This window comes from Mustela nivalis (genome assembly GCF_964662115.1).
Source record: "Mustela nivalis genome assembly, chromosome: 11".
Lineage (NCBI taxonomy): Eukaryota > Metazoa > Chordata > Mammalia > Carnivora > Mustelidae > Mustela > Mustela nivalis.
In genome coordinates, this window is record NC_139030.1 from 101743072 (window position 1) to 101756279 (window position 13208).

The 13208-nt window shown below is 39.4% G+C and overlaps 1 protein-coding gene across 2 annotated transcripts in view; it reads right to left on the reverse strand.

Moving 5' to 3' along the window:
* The window catches only part of LOC309843415 (aldehyde oxidase 4-like), a 56987-nt gene that overhangs the window by 17062 nt on the left and 26717 nt on the right, over positions 1-13208 (reverse strand). For both annotated transcript variants that reach the window (XM_082688921.1, XM_082688920.1), the window contains 8 exons: positions 11735-11827; positions 10858-11027; positions 10206-10320; positions 9545-9667; positions 7806-7902; positions 4187-4311; positions 1944-2077; positions 248-335 (listed from right to left, as the gene is read on the reverse strand). In XM_082688921.1, the coding sequence (XP_082545047.1) occupies positions 248-335; positions 1944-2077; positions 4187-4311; positions 7806-7902; positions 9545-9667; positions 10206-10320; positions 10858-11027; positions 11735-11827 (945 nt within the window). The remainder of the gene's footprint in view (positions 1-247; positions 336-1943; positions 2078-4186; positions 4312-7805; positions 7903-9544; positions 9668-10205; positions 10321-10857; positions 11028-11734; positions 11828-13208) is intronic.

Sequence of the window (13208 nt, forward strand, 5' to 3'; positions counted from 1 at the left end):
GTGATCACAGTTGTCAGTCTACCTAACTTATGAACATGGTTTGATGTGACAGTCACCAGAAGGACACTGAGGTGGATGCCTCAGAAAGTTGACTAGGATCCCAACAGAAAGTTCTGGTCAGTTGTAGGCAGCATCCACATATCCTCTCCAGCAGTTTAGAATCTAGTAATTGGCTTTCCTATCGGTTGGTTGGTCATCACTGAACAATGTTTTAGGCAGTTTCCTAAAATTTTTTGATCTCACTCACTTTGTATTTTCCGAGGAGTGGGTGGCGGCCAGCAGTTATCAGCATGTCGTCACCACGCTCTAGAATAAACCGGATTGGGCGTCCAGTCCTATAGGAAATGACTCTGTCAATATGATGGATGGTTGATAAATTGTAGAAACAAAGAGATGGGGAAGGGGGTTTGAGATAATCAGGCTTAGTGGTTTTCAGTGGAGGAAGTCATGTGCTTTAAACAACATTTCAGAAGTTCTGGGGATATTAAAATAAAAAAACCCACAATTACTATTATTATCTTGGTTTAGTCGTGTCTGAGAATTTATCAAAATGCTACATTATTTTGTTATTAGTTACTTTCCTTTATTTATTTATTTTTTTTATAACATTAAGGCATTGTAAGTCCATCAGAAAGGATGAATACCCAACTTTCATATCAACGTGGGTGGGACTGGAGATTATGCTGAGTGAAATAAGTCAGGCAGAGAGGGTCGATTATCATAGGTTTCACTTTCTTGTGGAGCATAAGGAATAACATGGAGGACATTGGGAGAAGGAAAGGAGAAGGGAGCTGGGGGAAATTGGAAGGGGAGACAAACCATGAGAGACTGTGGGCTCTTAGAAACAAACTGAGGGTTTTAGAGGGGAGGGGGGGGTGGGGAGCCGGGTGAGCCTGGGGGTGGATATTAGGGAGAGCACGTATTGAATGGGGTACTGGGCGTGGTGCATAAACAATGAATCCTGGAACACTGAAAAAATAAAATAAAGTTTAAATTAAAAAAAATTAAGGCATTGTATGATTATGTTGCAATTATATATATAAATAGGTTATATTGTTATTCATTTATTTTGGGATATTAAAAGGGCATTAAACTGACTGCCATGGGGGATATTGAGGCTGGAAAGGTTGAGAACCAACGCTCTCTTTAGCTCTGTCAGGCTCCTTTTCATCCAGGCTCCTTGTTCCTAAAATGTCCATCGAGGACTCCTCTGGCTTCTGAAGGAATGTCCCCAGTGCCTGCACACCCATACGTATAAAATAGCCTTTTCTATTCTTAGAAAGTGCCAATGAGCTAAGGTGTTCACGGTTTTTCTTTTTGCAGTAGTAGCCTAGCATAAGTTAAGCTTGTCTTGAAAATTTAGAGGTTTAGTAGTTGTAACATTGACAAAAGTCACGGCTATTCCTGTGTCTGGTGAGTCCATCTGGAAGATGCAGAGGTGAAGTGAACATTCCCAGGAGCAGCAGAGCCTGGGTTATTTCATACAAAACAAATCCCTCGGATGGTTAGGGTTCTGACCTTTCTTCCACTCAGACAACCTCAGCTTGATTTATTTTAATAACTTAAAACATAAACATTTTAAAGAGTTAAAGTCAATAAGAAAGTAATACATGGTTATGTCTGAGTCAAGACACACAGTGATTACATCTATTTTACACAATAATCTTACAAGACAGGTAGACATGATTTTCCCCAGTTTATGGGTGATGAAATTGAGGTGGCTTGTCGAGGTGACTTTGTGAGTGATGGGCAGTTCAAGAGTAGGGCTAGAACAGAGATCTCTGGCTTGGGTCCAGTCTTCCTTCACCCACACGTTAACCCCACCTTTGGAGATGAAGGGCTGTGACCTGTGGGATGGAAGCTGGGGTGCAGGGCCAGAAGGACACAATGGTCTCTGCACCGTCGGGACCGCTGGCATTACTAGCGGCTACCGCGACTCTTACTTGTTGGCGGCCACGGCACTGATGGCTCCTAGCAGAGCAGGCTTGGTCACTTTTCCTCCAAACCCTCCTCCGACTCTTTTTATGTGGCAGGCAATTCTATTCCTTGGGACGTTTAATGCCGCAGCCACAAATTCCTGCAAGAGGTAAGTCCCAGAAGCCACATTAAAGTGCAATTTGGTATTTCATTCCCTCCCACATTAAAGTGCAATTTGGTATTTCATTCCCTCATCTGCGTACATCCCCTCTGCCTAGGTGAAGAAACGCCTCTAACTACTTTGTATGACAAATACTCATGCAAATAAAGTATGACACATACAGTTCAACCGGTAGCCTCTGGGAAAGGCATACTTCTTACCGACTGAGACTGGTCAGGAGTGCATTTACTGAGAACGTACTTAGTTCCGTGGACTTAGAATCTTTAGAGTCGTGTGGCCATCACCATAATCCAATTTTAGAATATTTAAGCATCCCCAAGGAAAGGCTGGAGCTACCGAGCAGTCCCTCCTTACGTTCCTCCAGCCCCCCAGCACTAGGCAACTCCTCATCTGCTTTCTGTCTCCCTAGATTTACCTGTTTGAAACATTTCATATAAACGTAAACCTGCAATATGTGGTCTTTTGGGACTGGCTTCTTTCTCTGGGCATAATGTTTTCAAGGTTGTTGGAAAGCATGCTGTTCAGTTGTAGCATGTGACGGTACTTCATTCCTTTTTATGGCTGAACATTATTCCACCGTATGGATATGCCATATTCTGTTTCCCCATTCATCAAGTGATGGGCATTTGATTGTTTACACTTTTGGCAATTGTAAATAACGCTGCTATGAACACTCATGTATAAATTTTTGTATGGGCAGATAATTTCAGTTCTCTCGGGTAGATACCTAACTGTGGAATTGTTAGGTTATGCAGTCACCATATTCAATATCCTTAGAAACTGCCATGTTATTTTCCAGGCTGTGCCATTTTTCACACCATCAGCAATGTATGAAGGTTTCAATTGAGCACATCTTCATCTTCTGATTACACCCATTCTAGTCAACGTGGAGTGGATTTCTCACTGTGGTTTTGGTGTGCATTTCCCTAGTGACAATGCTGTGAGTATCTTTTCGTGTGCTTATTAGTCATTCATAGACTTTCTTTATCTATTCAAATTCTTTATTGGGCCTGCTTTAGATACTGCCCCAGGTTCTGGGCTGTGGGCTGTGAGTACCCTGTACCCTGTTACTCCTGGGAAATGCCTCATGAAGTTACTAATTGTATGTTACAAGGTATTGATGATAGAAAGCAATGGTGACCCAGGACATATGTTTTATCCATTTGGAGCCCAGAGCTGCATACTCTGCCAAAAGAGCTCAGAAGTAATATTTATCACCTCCCTCAATTTATAGAAAAAGATACTGGTGCCCAGCAACCTGTGGGAGATCACATAGTTTTTTTAGGAGCAAAACCATGACTTCTCATTCCTCTGTGGTCCACTTAAAAACTTGCAACTGTGGAGGCCACAGACACACCCCAGCTCAACATCAGTCCCCTCAGACTTTCATTTTGTCTTGAACAACAACTTCCTTTTCCCACTGAGCCTATCCACCCCCGCAAGATCCCAAGGTACTAACTCACTCTGCTTTACCAGGAAGCCCTCAGATTTTCCCCTCAGTAACACTTGTTATTAATCCTCCTGCCAGTATAACTGTTTAAGTATCCCCCTGTGCCAGACACTATTCTAGAACCAATATCTCTACATCTCAGAAGAGGAGAATGTCAGAGGATTTCTTCTACTTGCCTGGGTGCAGCAATGTCTTATATCTCAACCACTGGAACAGGACTGGAAATCACCTACTACTGCATTGGAAATGCAATTGCTTTAAACTTGCATTGCCAATACATGCAAACATTAAGACAGAGAAGTGACACGAATGAATCACAAAAGGAAATTTAAATATAATACTAAGGCTCTGACCTCCCTGACATTAGCTTTTACACTATCAATTGTTATAAGGGTAAGATAAATCTTGCCCATGTTTTGGAAGGTAACAAAGTTTTCATATCTCTTTGAAAAGTCAGCCCTTTTAGGGAAATGTTTGCCCTGTTTTCTTCATTCTGGACCGTAGCTTATGTCAAATATACAGAGAGTTTGAGTCCCAGGAGAGGAAGGAATCCAAAGGCCGCTGGAGCACAGTGCCTGGTTGCAAGGCCTTACAGCACAGCACGTCTGGAGTCTCATTTTCCAAAAATATCCTGTTACCTGCACATGGCTTGGAAACTGTGTTCCAAGGTATAGCACCATTTCTTTATCTTCCTGTTTTGGAATGGCCAGGATAGTCTGCGTCTCCATGTAGAAATGTTCCTGCCCTTCTACATGGGCCTCACCTGTAAGGCATAAACACAGGACAATGCTTAGCTGAAAGTCCCAAGCTGGGTGCTCTCTGTGGTATCTGGTTTATGAGTAGCGAGTGGCTTTAGCTCATGGAAAGCTGGGCTTTATATCATTTGGTTAAACCCCTTTTTTCTAATTAAGACTTGTTGTGCACAACCAGCTCTATGACCCTGGGTCATTCATTTCCTCTCTCCTGACCTCAGTTTCCTCATCTGTCGAGTGGGGTGGTGAGATCTGAGATGTGCTGGACTTGAGCCCACAGACGAACCTGGCCACACACTCAGGCACCACCACCCTCTCTTTGGTGAATTTGGATGAGTTATGAACCCCTCGTTTCCTCCTCTGTAAAACAGGGAGGGGCGGAGGGTAAGCAACAATATGGACCTCCGTCTGGTGATGTCAGGATTATTGAGTCACAGAAGATCAATAGTTCATGAAAGGACACAAAGTTTAAAATGGCAGAGCTGAGGTCGTTTCTTTCCCTAAAAGCCTAAAAACAGGCAGCCTGCTCCTGCTGGTTTAACTGAGATTTTTGGCTTGCTCAGTGTACCCTTATCATTTTCTAGGTTATAACAGAAGAGGCATTTGGCCCTAGTTTCAGTATTTGGAGGACATTTTTACTTTATTTGATAGAGAGAGATCACAAGCAGGCACAGAGGCAGGCAGAGAGAGGGGAGAAGCAGGTTCCCTGCTGAGCAGAGAGCCCGATGCAGGGCTCGATCCCAGGACCCTGGGATCATGACCTGAGCTGAAGGCAGAGGCTTAAACCACTGAGCCACCCAGGCACCTGGAGCACATTTTTTACTTTAAAGTGAAAGAAAATACTATATCCTTCAGTATTTTTACTTTAAATGTATGTCAACTATAATTTAATTAAGAGTAGCAACAACAACAAAAATTGGTCAAAAGATTCCTATGCTGTTAAAATAAGTGAGAAGTTTATTTTTGCCAGGAGCCAGAGGATTTCTTGAAATTATTTCTTTGGACAACAAAATGTGAGTCATGCAAAAAGGTCCAAAAAAAAAGCTCTCTTCCAGGTTTTCATAAAAGATTAAAAGCTTACAGAACTCTCTGTTCCAACTCTCTAGAAGAGGGTAATAGATTCTGTGAAAATTACTATCTTCTCTTACCCAAGACTGGAAGTAATTCTCTTTAAAGAACTGTGCTTCTCAATCCTGGATACACTTTAGGATCATCTGGGGAGCTTTTAGATAAATACTGGTGCTCTCACCCTGTACTCAAAGTTCTGATTTCATTGGTATGGGGTGGGATCTGAGCATTGGTATTTAAAAAATATCAAGGTGCCTGGGTGGCTCAGTCAGTTGAGTGTTTGTCTTCAGCTCAGGTCATGATCCCAGGATCCTGGGATTGAGTCCAGCAACAGGCTCTCAAATCAGCAAGCAGGGGGGTGAGGGGTGGGGCTGCTTCCCTCTGCTACTCCCCCTGCTTGTGCTCGCTCTCTTTCTCTCTCTCAAATAAATAAATAATAAAAACTAAAAAAAGTCATACTAACTAGGTCTTTGCCAGTTCAGTAAGTCAAAGCAGACAAACAAGTAAACCAACAAATTATAGTGTCAAGACTGGAAAAGATAAATAAAATTGTCGTGATATGTTTGTATATATAGAAAATTCAAGAGAATCTACAAGACTTTTAAAATAGTAAGTGAATTTAGTAAAGTTCTTAGATATAAGATCAAGATATAAAAGCTAATTGTGGCAGAGGGCACGTGATGTGATGAGCACTGGGTTTTAGATTCAACTGATGAATTACTGAACAATACATCTGAAACTAATGATTCAATATGCGTTGGCTAATTGAATTTAAATAAAAAATTAAGAAGTTAAATAAAAGGTAATTGTGTTTTTATATATTAGACACAAATAGAAAATGAAATAAAAATAAATATCATTTTTAACAGCATCACAAAACACCAAATACTAGATATAAATATTGAGAAGGATATGCAAAATCTCTATAGTTACTGAGAGAAATTAAAGAAAACCCAAGTAAAAGGCAGTATCTATCTTGCTCATAGATTGGAACTTAATACTATTAATATTTTCAGTCTCTAAATTCATATTGTTTCTATGCAATTCCAACCAAAATCCCAGGAAGTTATTTTTAGTGAAAATTGATGAGCTGACAATAAATGTACATGGAAATGCAAAGAACCTATTATAGCTAAGGTCATATTGAGAAAGAATTAACAAAAGGACTCTATACTTTCAGATTTCAAGACTTACAGTAGAGTTTCAGCAAGTAAGACAGCTCAACAACACTGGGCATCATAAAGAAAAGACTGTCAAGTTGTTCTTCATTAAAATCAAGAACTTTTGTTCATGATAAAGAATAATGAGGACAGTGAACACACAACCCACAGCCTGGGAGAAGATACGTGCAATACTTACAATCAACAAAGAACTTATACCAAAAACATAGAAAACTTATATGAATTTATAAGAAAATCAAGTAATTATTAGATAAGTAGTTATATAATAATTATAGCAATATATTATTATAATTACCACTTTTAATTAATTTAAAAACAGGCAAAAGATTTGACCAAATATTACACAAGAGAGGATCTAAAAAGGGCCAATACACATATGAAAAGGATTCAATATCATTAGTCATCAAAGAAATTCAATGGAAACTACAATGAGATATTACTCCACCAGATTAGATAAAACTAAAAAGACTAATGACAACAACATAACAATGGAACTCTCATAATTGTTAATAGGAGTACAAACTGGAACAAATTTTTTTTAAATGTTTGACATTAACTACTAAAGGTAAATACATAAAAACACTATTATTTAGGAATTCTATTCATGGGTATATTTCAATGGAAATGATTGCTTATGTTCACCAAAAGATATGTGCAATATTATAGAAACTTTACTCATAACATCAAGTTGAAAATAGCTAAATAGTCTATCAATGGTAGAATGGATAAATAAATTGTGGAATTATTTATACAATGGAATACTCCTAAACAATGAAAAAGAACTACTGATCTATGCAACAATTTGTATGAAGTTCAAAAGAGGTAAAACTTTTCTGTAGTGATAAAGACCTTTGGGAGAACTATTGATTGAGAGAGGGCAAGAGGAAGCTTTCTGGACTGCTGGAAGTGTTCTATATATATATTTCTAAAGATTTTATTTTAAATAATCTCTATACCCAACATGGGGTTCGACCTCACAGCCCCAAGATCAAGAGTTGCATGCTCTCCAACAGAGCCAGCCAGGCATCCTGGAAGTGTTCTGTTTCTTGATGTGGGTAGTGTTTACATAGACTTGGACTGATACATAAAATTTCATCAAACTGTAAACTTACTATTTGTGTATTTTAATTTTGATTTAAATAATCACACTAGGGTTGAGAGCTCTGCCTCGGAGTTTCAGTATTTCTCAAACCAGATGACTAAACCTAGAGCCTTCAACTTCAGAGGAGTTACTTCTCTGGCCCAAGACCACTTACCTTCAAGGATTTGATCAACGTATTTAAAGGCTTGCTCTACATTTCCTTGCTCCACTTTCTTTTCAACGGAAAGAAATGAATTGTGCTCTAGCGCTTGCTGCAAGAGAAAAACCAATAAACCAAAACAATAAAAGTTTTGTTTTTTCACATCCTAATAAGTCAGTCATCCCCCATCAAACGGCTATGCTCTTGCTTTTTCAGATATTTACACAACACAACAGACAATCTGAGCAGTGTGGAGAGCCACACTGGGATATGATGGACTACAGGCACTGGTGACTCAGTTTTGTTCAAGGCTCTGAGGAAGAGCTGAGGGGGAAACAAGCATAGATTGTTTCCCCCCTCTAGATTGTTGAGGGGTGACCTGAGGCAGGAGGGTATACAGGTGCCAACTTTGTGGTGTGCGTGGGGGATGGGATAAGAGGGTAGAGAGAGTCCCAGGAGGAGGCTGGTGGAGGTGCAAATGATCAGAAATGGTCTTGTCTAGGTGACCTAAATTAGGTGCTGAATTGCATGGAATTAGGACAGTTAGAGACAGGAGGGGAAATCATTTGAAGTCAAGGGCACCTCAAAGCAATAGTTTGAGGTTGAAAACAAGCTGAGGGGCCAAAAAGAGAACAAGGTCAGGCGGGCTGGGGAGCAGTTTTTCTATCAGGAAGGAGCTGGATGAGCTTCAAAGGGGGCAATGAGGTTGGACTATGAAAGACCTTGAGTTCTATGCTGAGAACCTTATTGAAGGAGACATGATTATATAAGAAAAGTGACCTGGTGAACATGGAGGCTTAGAAGAGTTAATGTGGTGGTTAGGTAGGTTGAAATGGAGTACAAGAAACTGAGATTGGAAAGAAAGGGGCAGACTTAAAGGCATTTATTTAAAAGATAACTGGGAAAGACCTGAACTTGGCAACTCTTGGGAAGAACAGAGGAGAATCAGAGGATATTGAAGACTGCAGCCTACCTGGCTGGGTTTCATACTGCTCATGTACCCACATCTTCATCTCTCTCTCCATCACACACATTTAATAAGGTGGACCGTGAGTTCAGCGCTTTGCTAAACACGGGCTACAAAGCACTATGTCTCCACTAACAACAACTAAAACAAAAATAATAACAAAGATGCATGCATTCCATGTCTCCCTGGTGCTGTTCTAAGCATTTTACTTGGGTTTTCTCATCTAACCCTCACAATGATATTTTATGTAGGTGCTTTCATAGTTGCCATTCTACAGTTGAGAAAGTAATAGGAATTTAAGGACTTGCCCAAACTTTCATTGCTATTGACAGGCCTCTAAAAGATGGAGTCAGAATTCAAACCTGGGTTTTCTGTCTCCAGAGCTTGGAGGAAGTGTGCAGGAGACAGAGGACCCAGACTGTAATTCAGTACATGTTAACAACATGTACTGTTTCCCAGTGCTCTGGGTTTTCCCACTGACTAGTTTTACAGGGAGGCCATAAGGACATTGCTTTGGGGTTACTTACTTGTATTCTGAGGACCTGCCCTGGCAAGGGGCATTGGGAGAAGTAGTGGTCACAGAAATGAAGGGGAAATCCAGGCAGGGAAATTCTCAGTATTATGTCTCAAGGTGCAGATTGCCAGAGCCTTCACTCTGAAACTACAGATAACACCGAGCAGGGTATAGATGGAGCCCGGATGTTACTGTTTGATGACTCCACCAGTTGTGTTCTGCCGGGAGTATACGGCCCTAGTCATTCTAGAAGACATGAAGTGGCCTGACTACCTCGATGGTGATAATCCGTGGTTCTATGTCTTCATAAGTGATCTTCACTTTCTCAGCCGCCTCTCTTGCATGAGCATAGGTGTCAGCAGCCACCGTGCAGACAATCTGACCCACACAAATCACCTACAGAAAAGCCACGTGTCGCCATTAGCTAAGACACAGAATTATTAAAAAGGGATTAGTGTTCCCACACTCTTACATTTACCCACTGGGTTCTTGTGACCAAAAGAAAGATTATTTTCTACCTATGAGAATAAATTTAAACACTGGACTGAGTGGGATTTAGAGGGTACAAAAACCGAGGACAGAACTTCACTACTTGGCTTCTGACTGTCTCCAGCTGCGTTCCTCACTATTCCCATATCACACACTTTAATCCAGTCATCTTGGAACTCTGTTGGTTCTTTTAATGTCCTATATTGCTTCTATGGTTTCATAATTTTTTTTTAAGAAGTCATCTTTGATAGGGCTTATGGCTTATGATCAGAATCTTAAAAGGGTCCACAATTCAAAAGAGAACTTGAGAATCACGGATGTGGAGTCCTTGGTTTCCTGTTTTTGTGATGTGAACACGAGTCCATGGATGTTAGAGTTGTAACCAATAGTCATTTTGATTTTCTAAACAGGCATTTGAATAATAGGCCCCATACAAACCACACACCTCATTCTGCGCATAGAGGATCTCTCCCTGATGGTTATTAGCTCCTGGGACGTCCTCTGCTGTTATCACATCAACAACACCTGGAAGGGCCAGGGCTTCTGAAGCATCAATTGATCTAGGAGGGACAATTTGAAAGGGTACATCAAACATAAATGATTCCTCAAACCCAGGGAAAAACTACAATGTACCTCATACCTAAATCATGGGACAAACTTTGATGCTGAAAAGTGCCAATGTTTAGCAGGTGTTTGGACTCTTGGCAATAGTTTCTTTCAAAAATTTGTTTTAAAAAGGACTGATTTAAAAAGAAAAAAGGACTGATTTCCAAACAGAAGAGGAAATGAATATTCTTAGTTAATTTAAATATATAATAAGGTCTTGATTTTATCTATTTATTTTTAAAGATTTTATTTATTTATTTGACACAGAGAGAGATAGAGAGCACAAGCAGGGAGAGTGGCAGGCAGAGAGAAAGGGAGGAGCAGGCTCCCTGCTGAACAAGGTCCTGATCCCAGAACCCTGGGATCATGATCTGAGCCAAAAGCAGCTACTTAACCGACTGAGCCACCCAGGTGCCCCATAAGTTCTCAACTTTAATGTGAAACTGTGAATGCATTCCAGTAATACAAAGAAGTGTCTTTTATTTCCTTACATGATCTTTGCGTGAGCTCTGGTGCTGGTTGTTACAGCGAGGAAGAGTTCTCGGGCAAAAGGTGGCATGTCATCATTAAATACAGCCTCCCCTGTAGCGTGTTTGATGGCTGACTGGTGCATGACTGGGTGGCCGACAGGGTCTTGTGGAGATTGGTAGGGATCCACGCACTGTCAATAAATAAAGCAATTGTTTTACTTGCAGACATTCTCATGCACCAAAAACTGGGTCTGTATATCTGGCTTCTTCACAAGTCAGGAAAAACTATAGGCAACTAATATCCATATCTGTGAGCCAAAGTTAATAAATGTCCATTGAGTACTGTGGTAAGAGATATATTCTGGTTGTAATCTACCCCTCACCTCTCCAAAAGGAAGACACTGTTCTCATCCTTGAAGATTCTATAAGCGTTTAAGGGTGTCAGAATACACACAAACACATAGTAAAATAACATGATCAACTTCATTTAGCATTAAAGAACAGTTTGTACAGCTAAAATGGTACAAAAAAATACACAAGTTCCTGGGGGATTTAGGATGACTTTATTAAAGCAGGGAAGGCTTCCTAGAAGCAGTGAATGTAGACCTAGGTTTTGAAGAAAGGACAGGCATTCACTAAGAAGAGGAGAACGTTTTAAGCAACAAAACTGAAATAGTTGAGGAGGAACATTAAGAATCTAATTACTTGTGAAGCCTCAGTAAAAGCAAAGAAGTTAAACCAAACAAATTATGAAACTGTGTGTGAGTGACAATGGGTAATGTCAACTGGCCCTTACAAATAATAAAAAGTATAGCTATTGAAAAGAGAAAGATATATGCATAATGTATACATCTGAATGCATAGAAAGATTAAAAAATGAAAAACTCTACCCACTGACCTGGAACATCTGAATTCCTTGGGGTGTTTTTATGGGGAAATCTTCTAGAGCACTCATGGAATTTTCTGGGATATCAGGAAACTTCTGGGGATCCTGAAAAGAAGATTGTTTCACGTTTAATTTTACATTCTGAGTCACTGGCTTGGAGAAACATACATAGAAATAGGCTATCCAATTTATTCTCCCAGATACTAGTCTCCAGGTCTGCTGGGAGAGAGCCCTGAGCTTTGAGCTCCCTAGCTGGCAGCAGCACGACGGTTATCTGCTCACGCACACAGGAAAGTGAAAGCTATTTCTAGGAAGTAGAGACTTCCTTTATGACCAGCTCTCCTTTCGAATGGGTGGAAATATGTACACTTCCAAATGGAAGCTGTGTTTTCAAGTCAGGGCCAGTCTTCTGTGCTTATCTCAAAGAAGCAACTGAGGGAGGAGATGAAGATTAATCTACAGATTAATCAGCTATAGATCATTTGTCAGAGTAAGGAAACTAGAATTAACCTAAATATCCAGTAAGAGGGAACTGACTAAACGAATTATGGAACATCCATGAGATAAAATATTTTGCAGTTATTAAAATTATTTTGTAGAAGTATATTTACGGACATTAAATGCTCATGAATTATAATTAAGTAAAAAAATCAATTACAAAAGTTTATGTATGGTATGATCCCTTTTTCTTGTAAAAAAAAAAAAAAAAGAAAAGAGAACTATATATGTATGTATTCCAAATGTTGACAGTCTTTATGGTAGGATTATTGGCTTATAGCTGATTTTTAAAATCTTTGTTTCTCTGTTTTTGCATTTTCTATAAAGATAGAGTATATAATCATAATCTGTAAGAGAACATATAATAATATATAAGACTATAAAACAAGAGACATATACTTAATAAATTATATGTAATAACATTAAGGTTATATAGATTATATATCTATATACTGAACATATATAATAAATAAGAGTATATAATAATCTATAATAGAATATTATAATACTGCTAATGATAAATAATGTTAGTAAAAATGATAAAAAAGGGCTGGTTGAATTAACAGAGTAAAGCTTTCACCCATAAAAGAAATGTGTGTATGGTCATTTATCTGTCATTTTTGGATCAGCTCATGACTTATCATGGGGACATTGACAGTCATGAACCACATTCTGAGAAACAGTGCCTGTGAAGGTCATTTTAAACTAGGCCAGGTAAGAAAAAAAGTTAAAAAACCAGAACCAATCTAAATATCCAAAAATAAGGAACAGATCAAATAATGGCTCATCTATCCATGGACACATCATGCAACCATTACCTCATTTTGTCATGAAGAATATTTAATGACACTGAAAGCTGTTTGTTACTAAGTGAAACAAGCAAGCTATGCTAAACAGTTCTATAGACGCATTCGAGTGACACGTATGTACACACACCCATAAAGAAGAGCTTAGAAGGATATACCCTAAAATATTAATCACAGCTAGC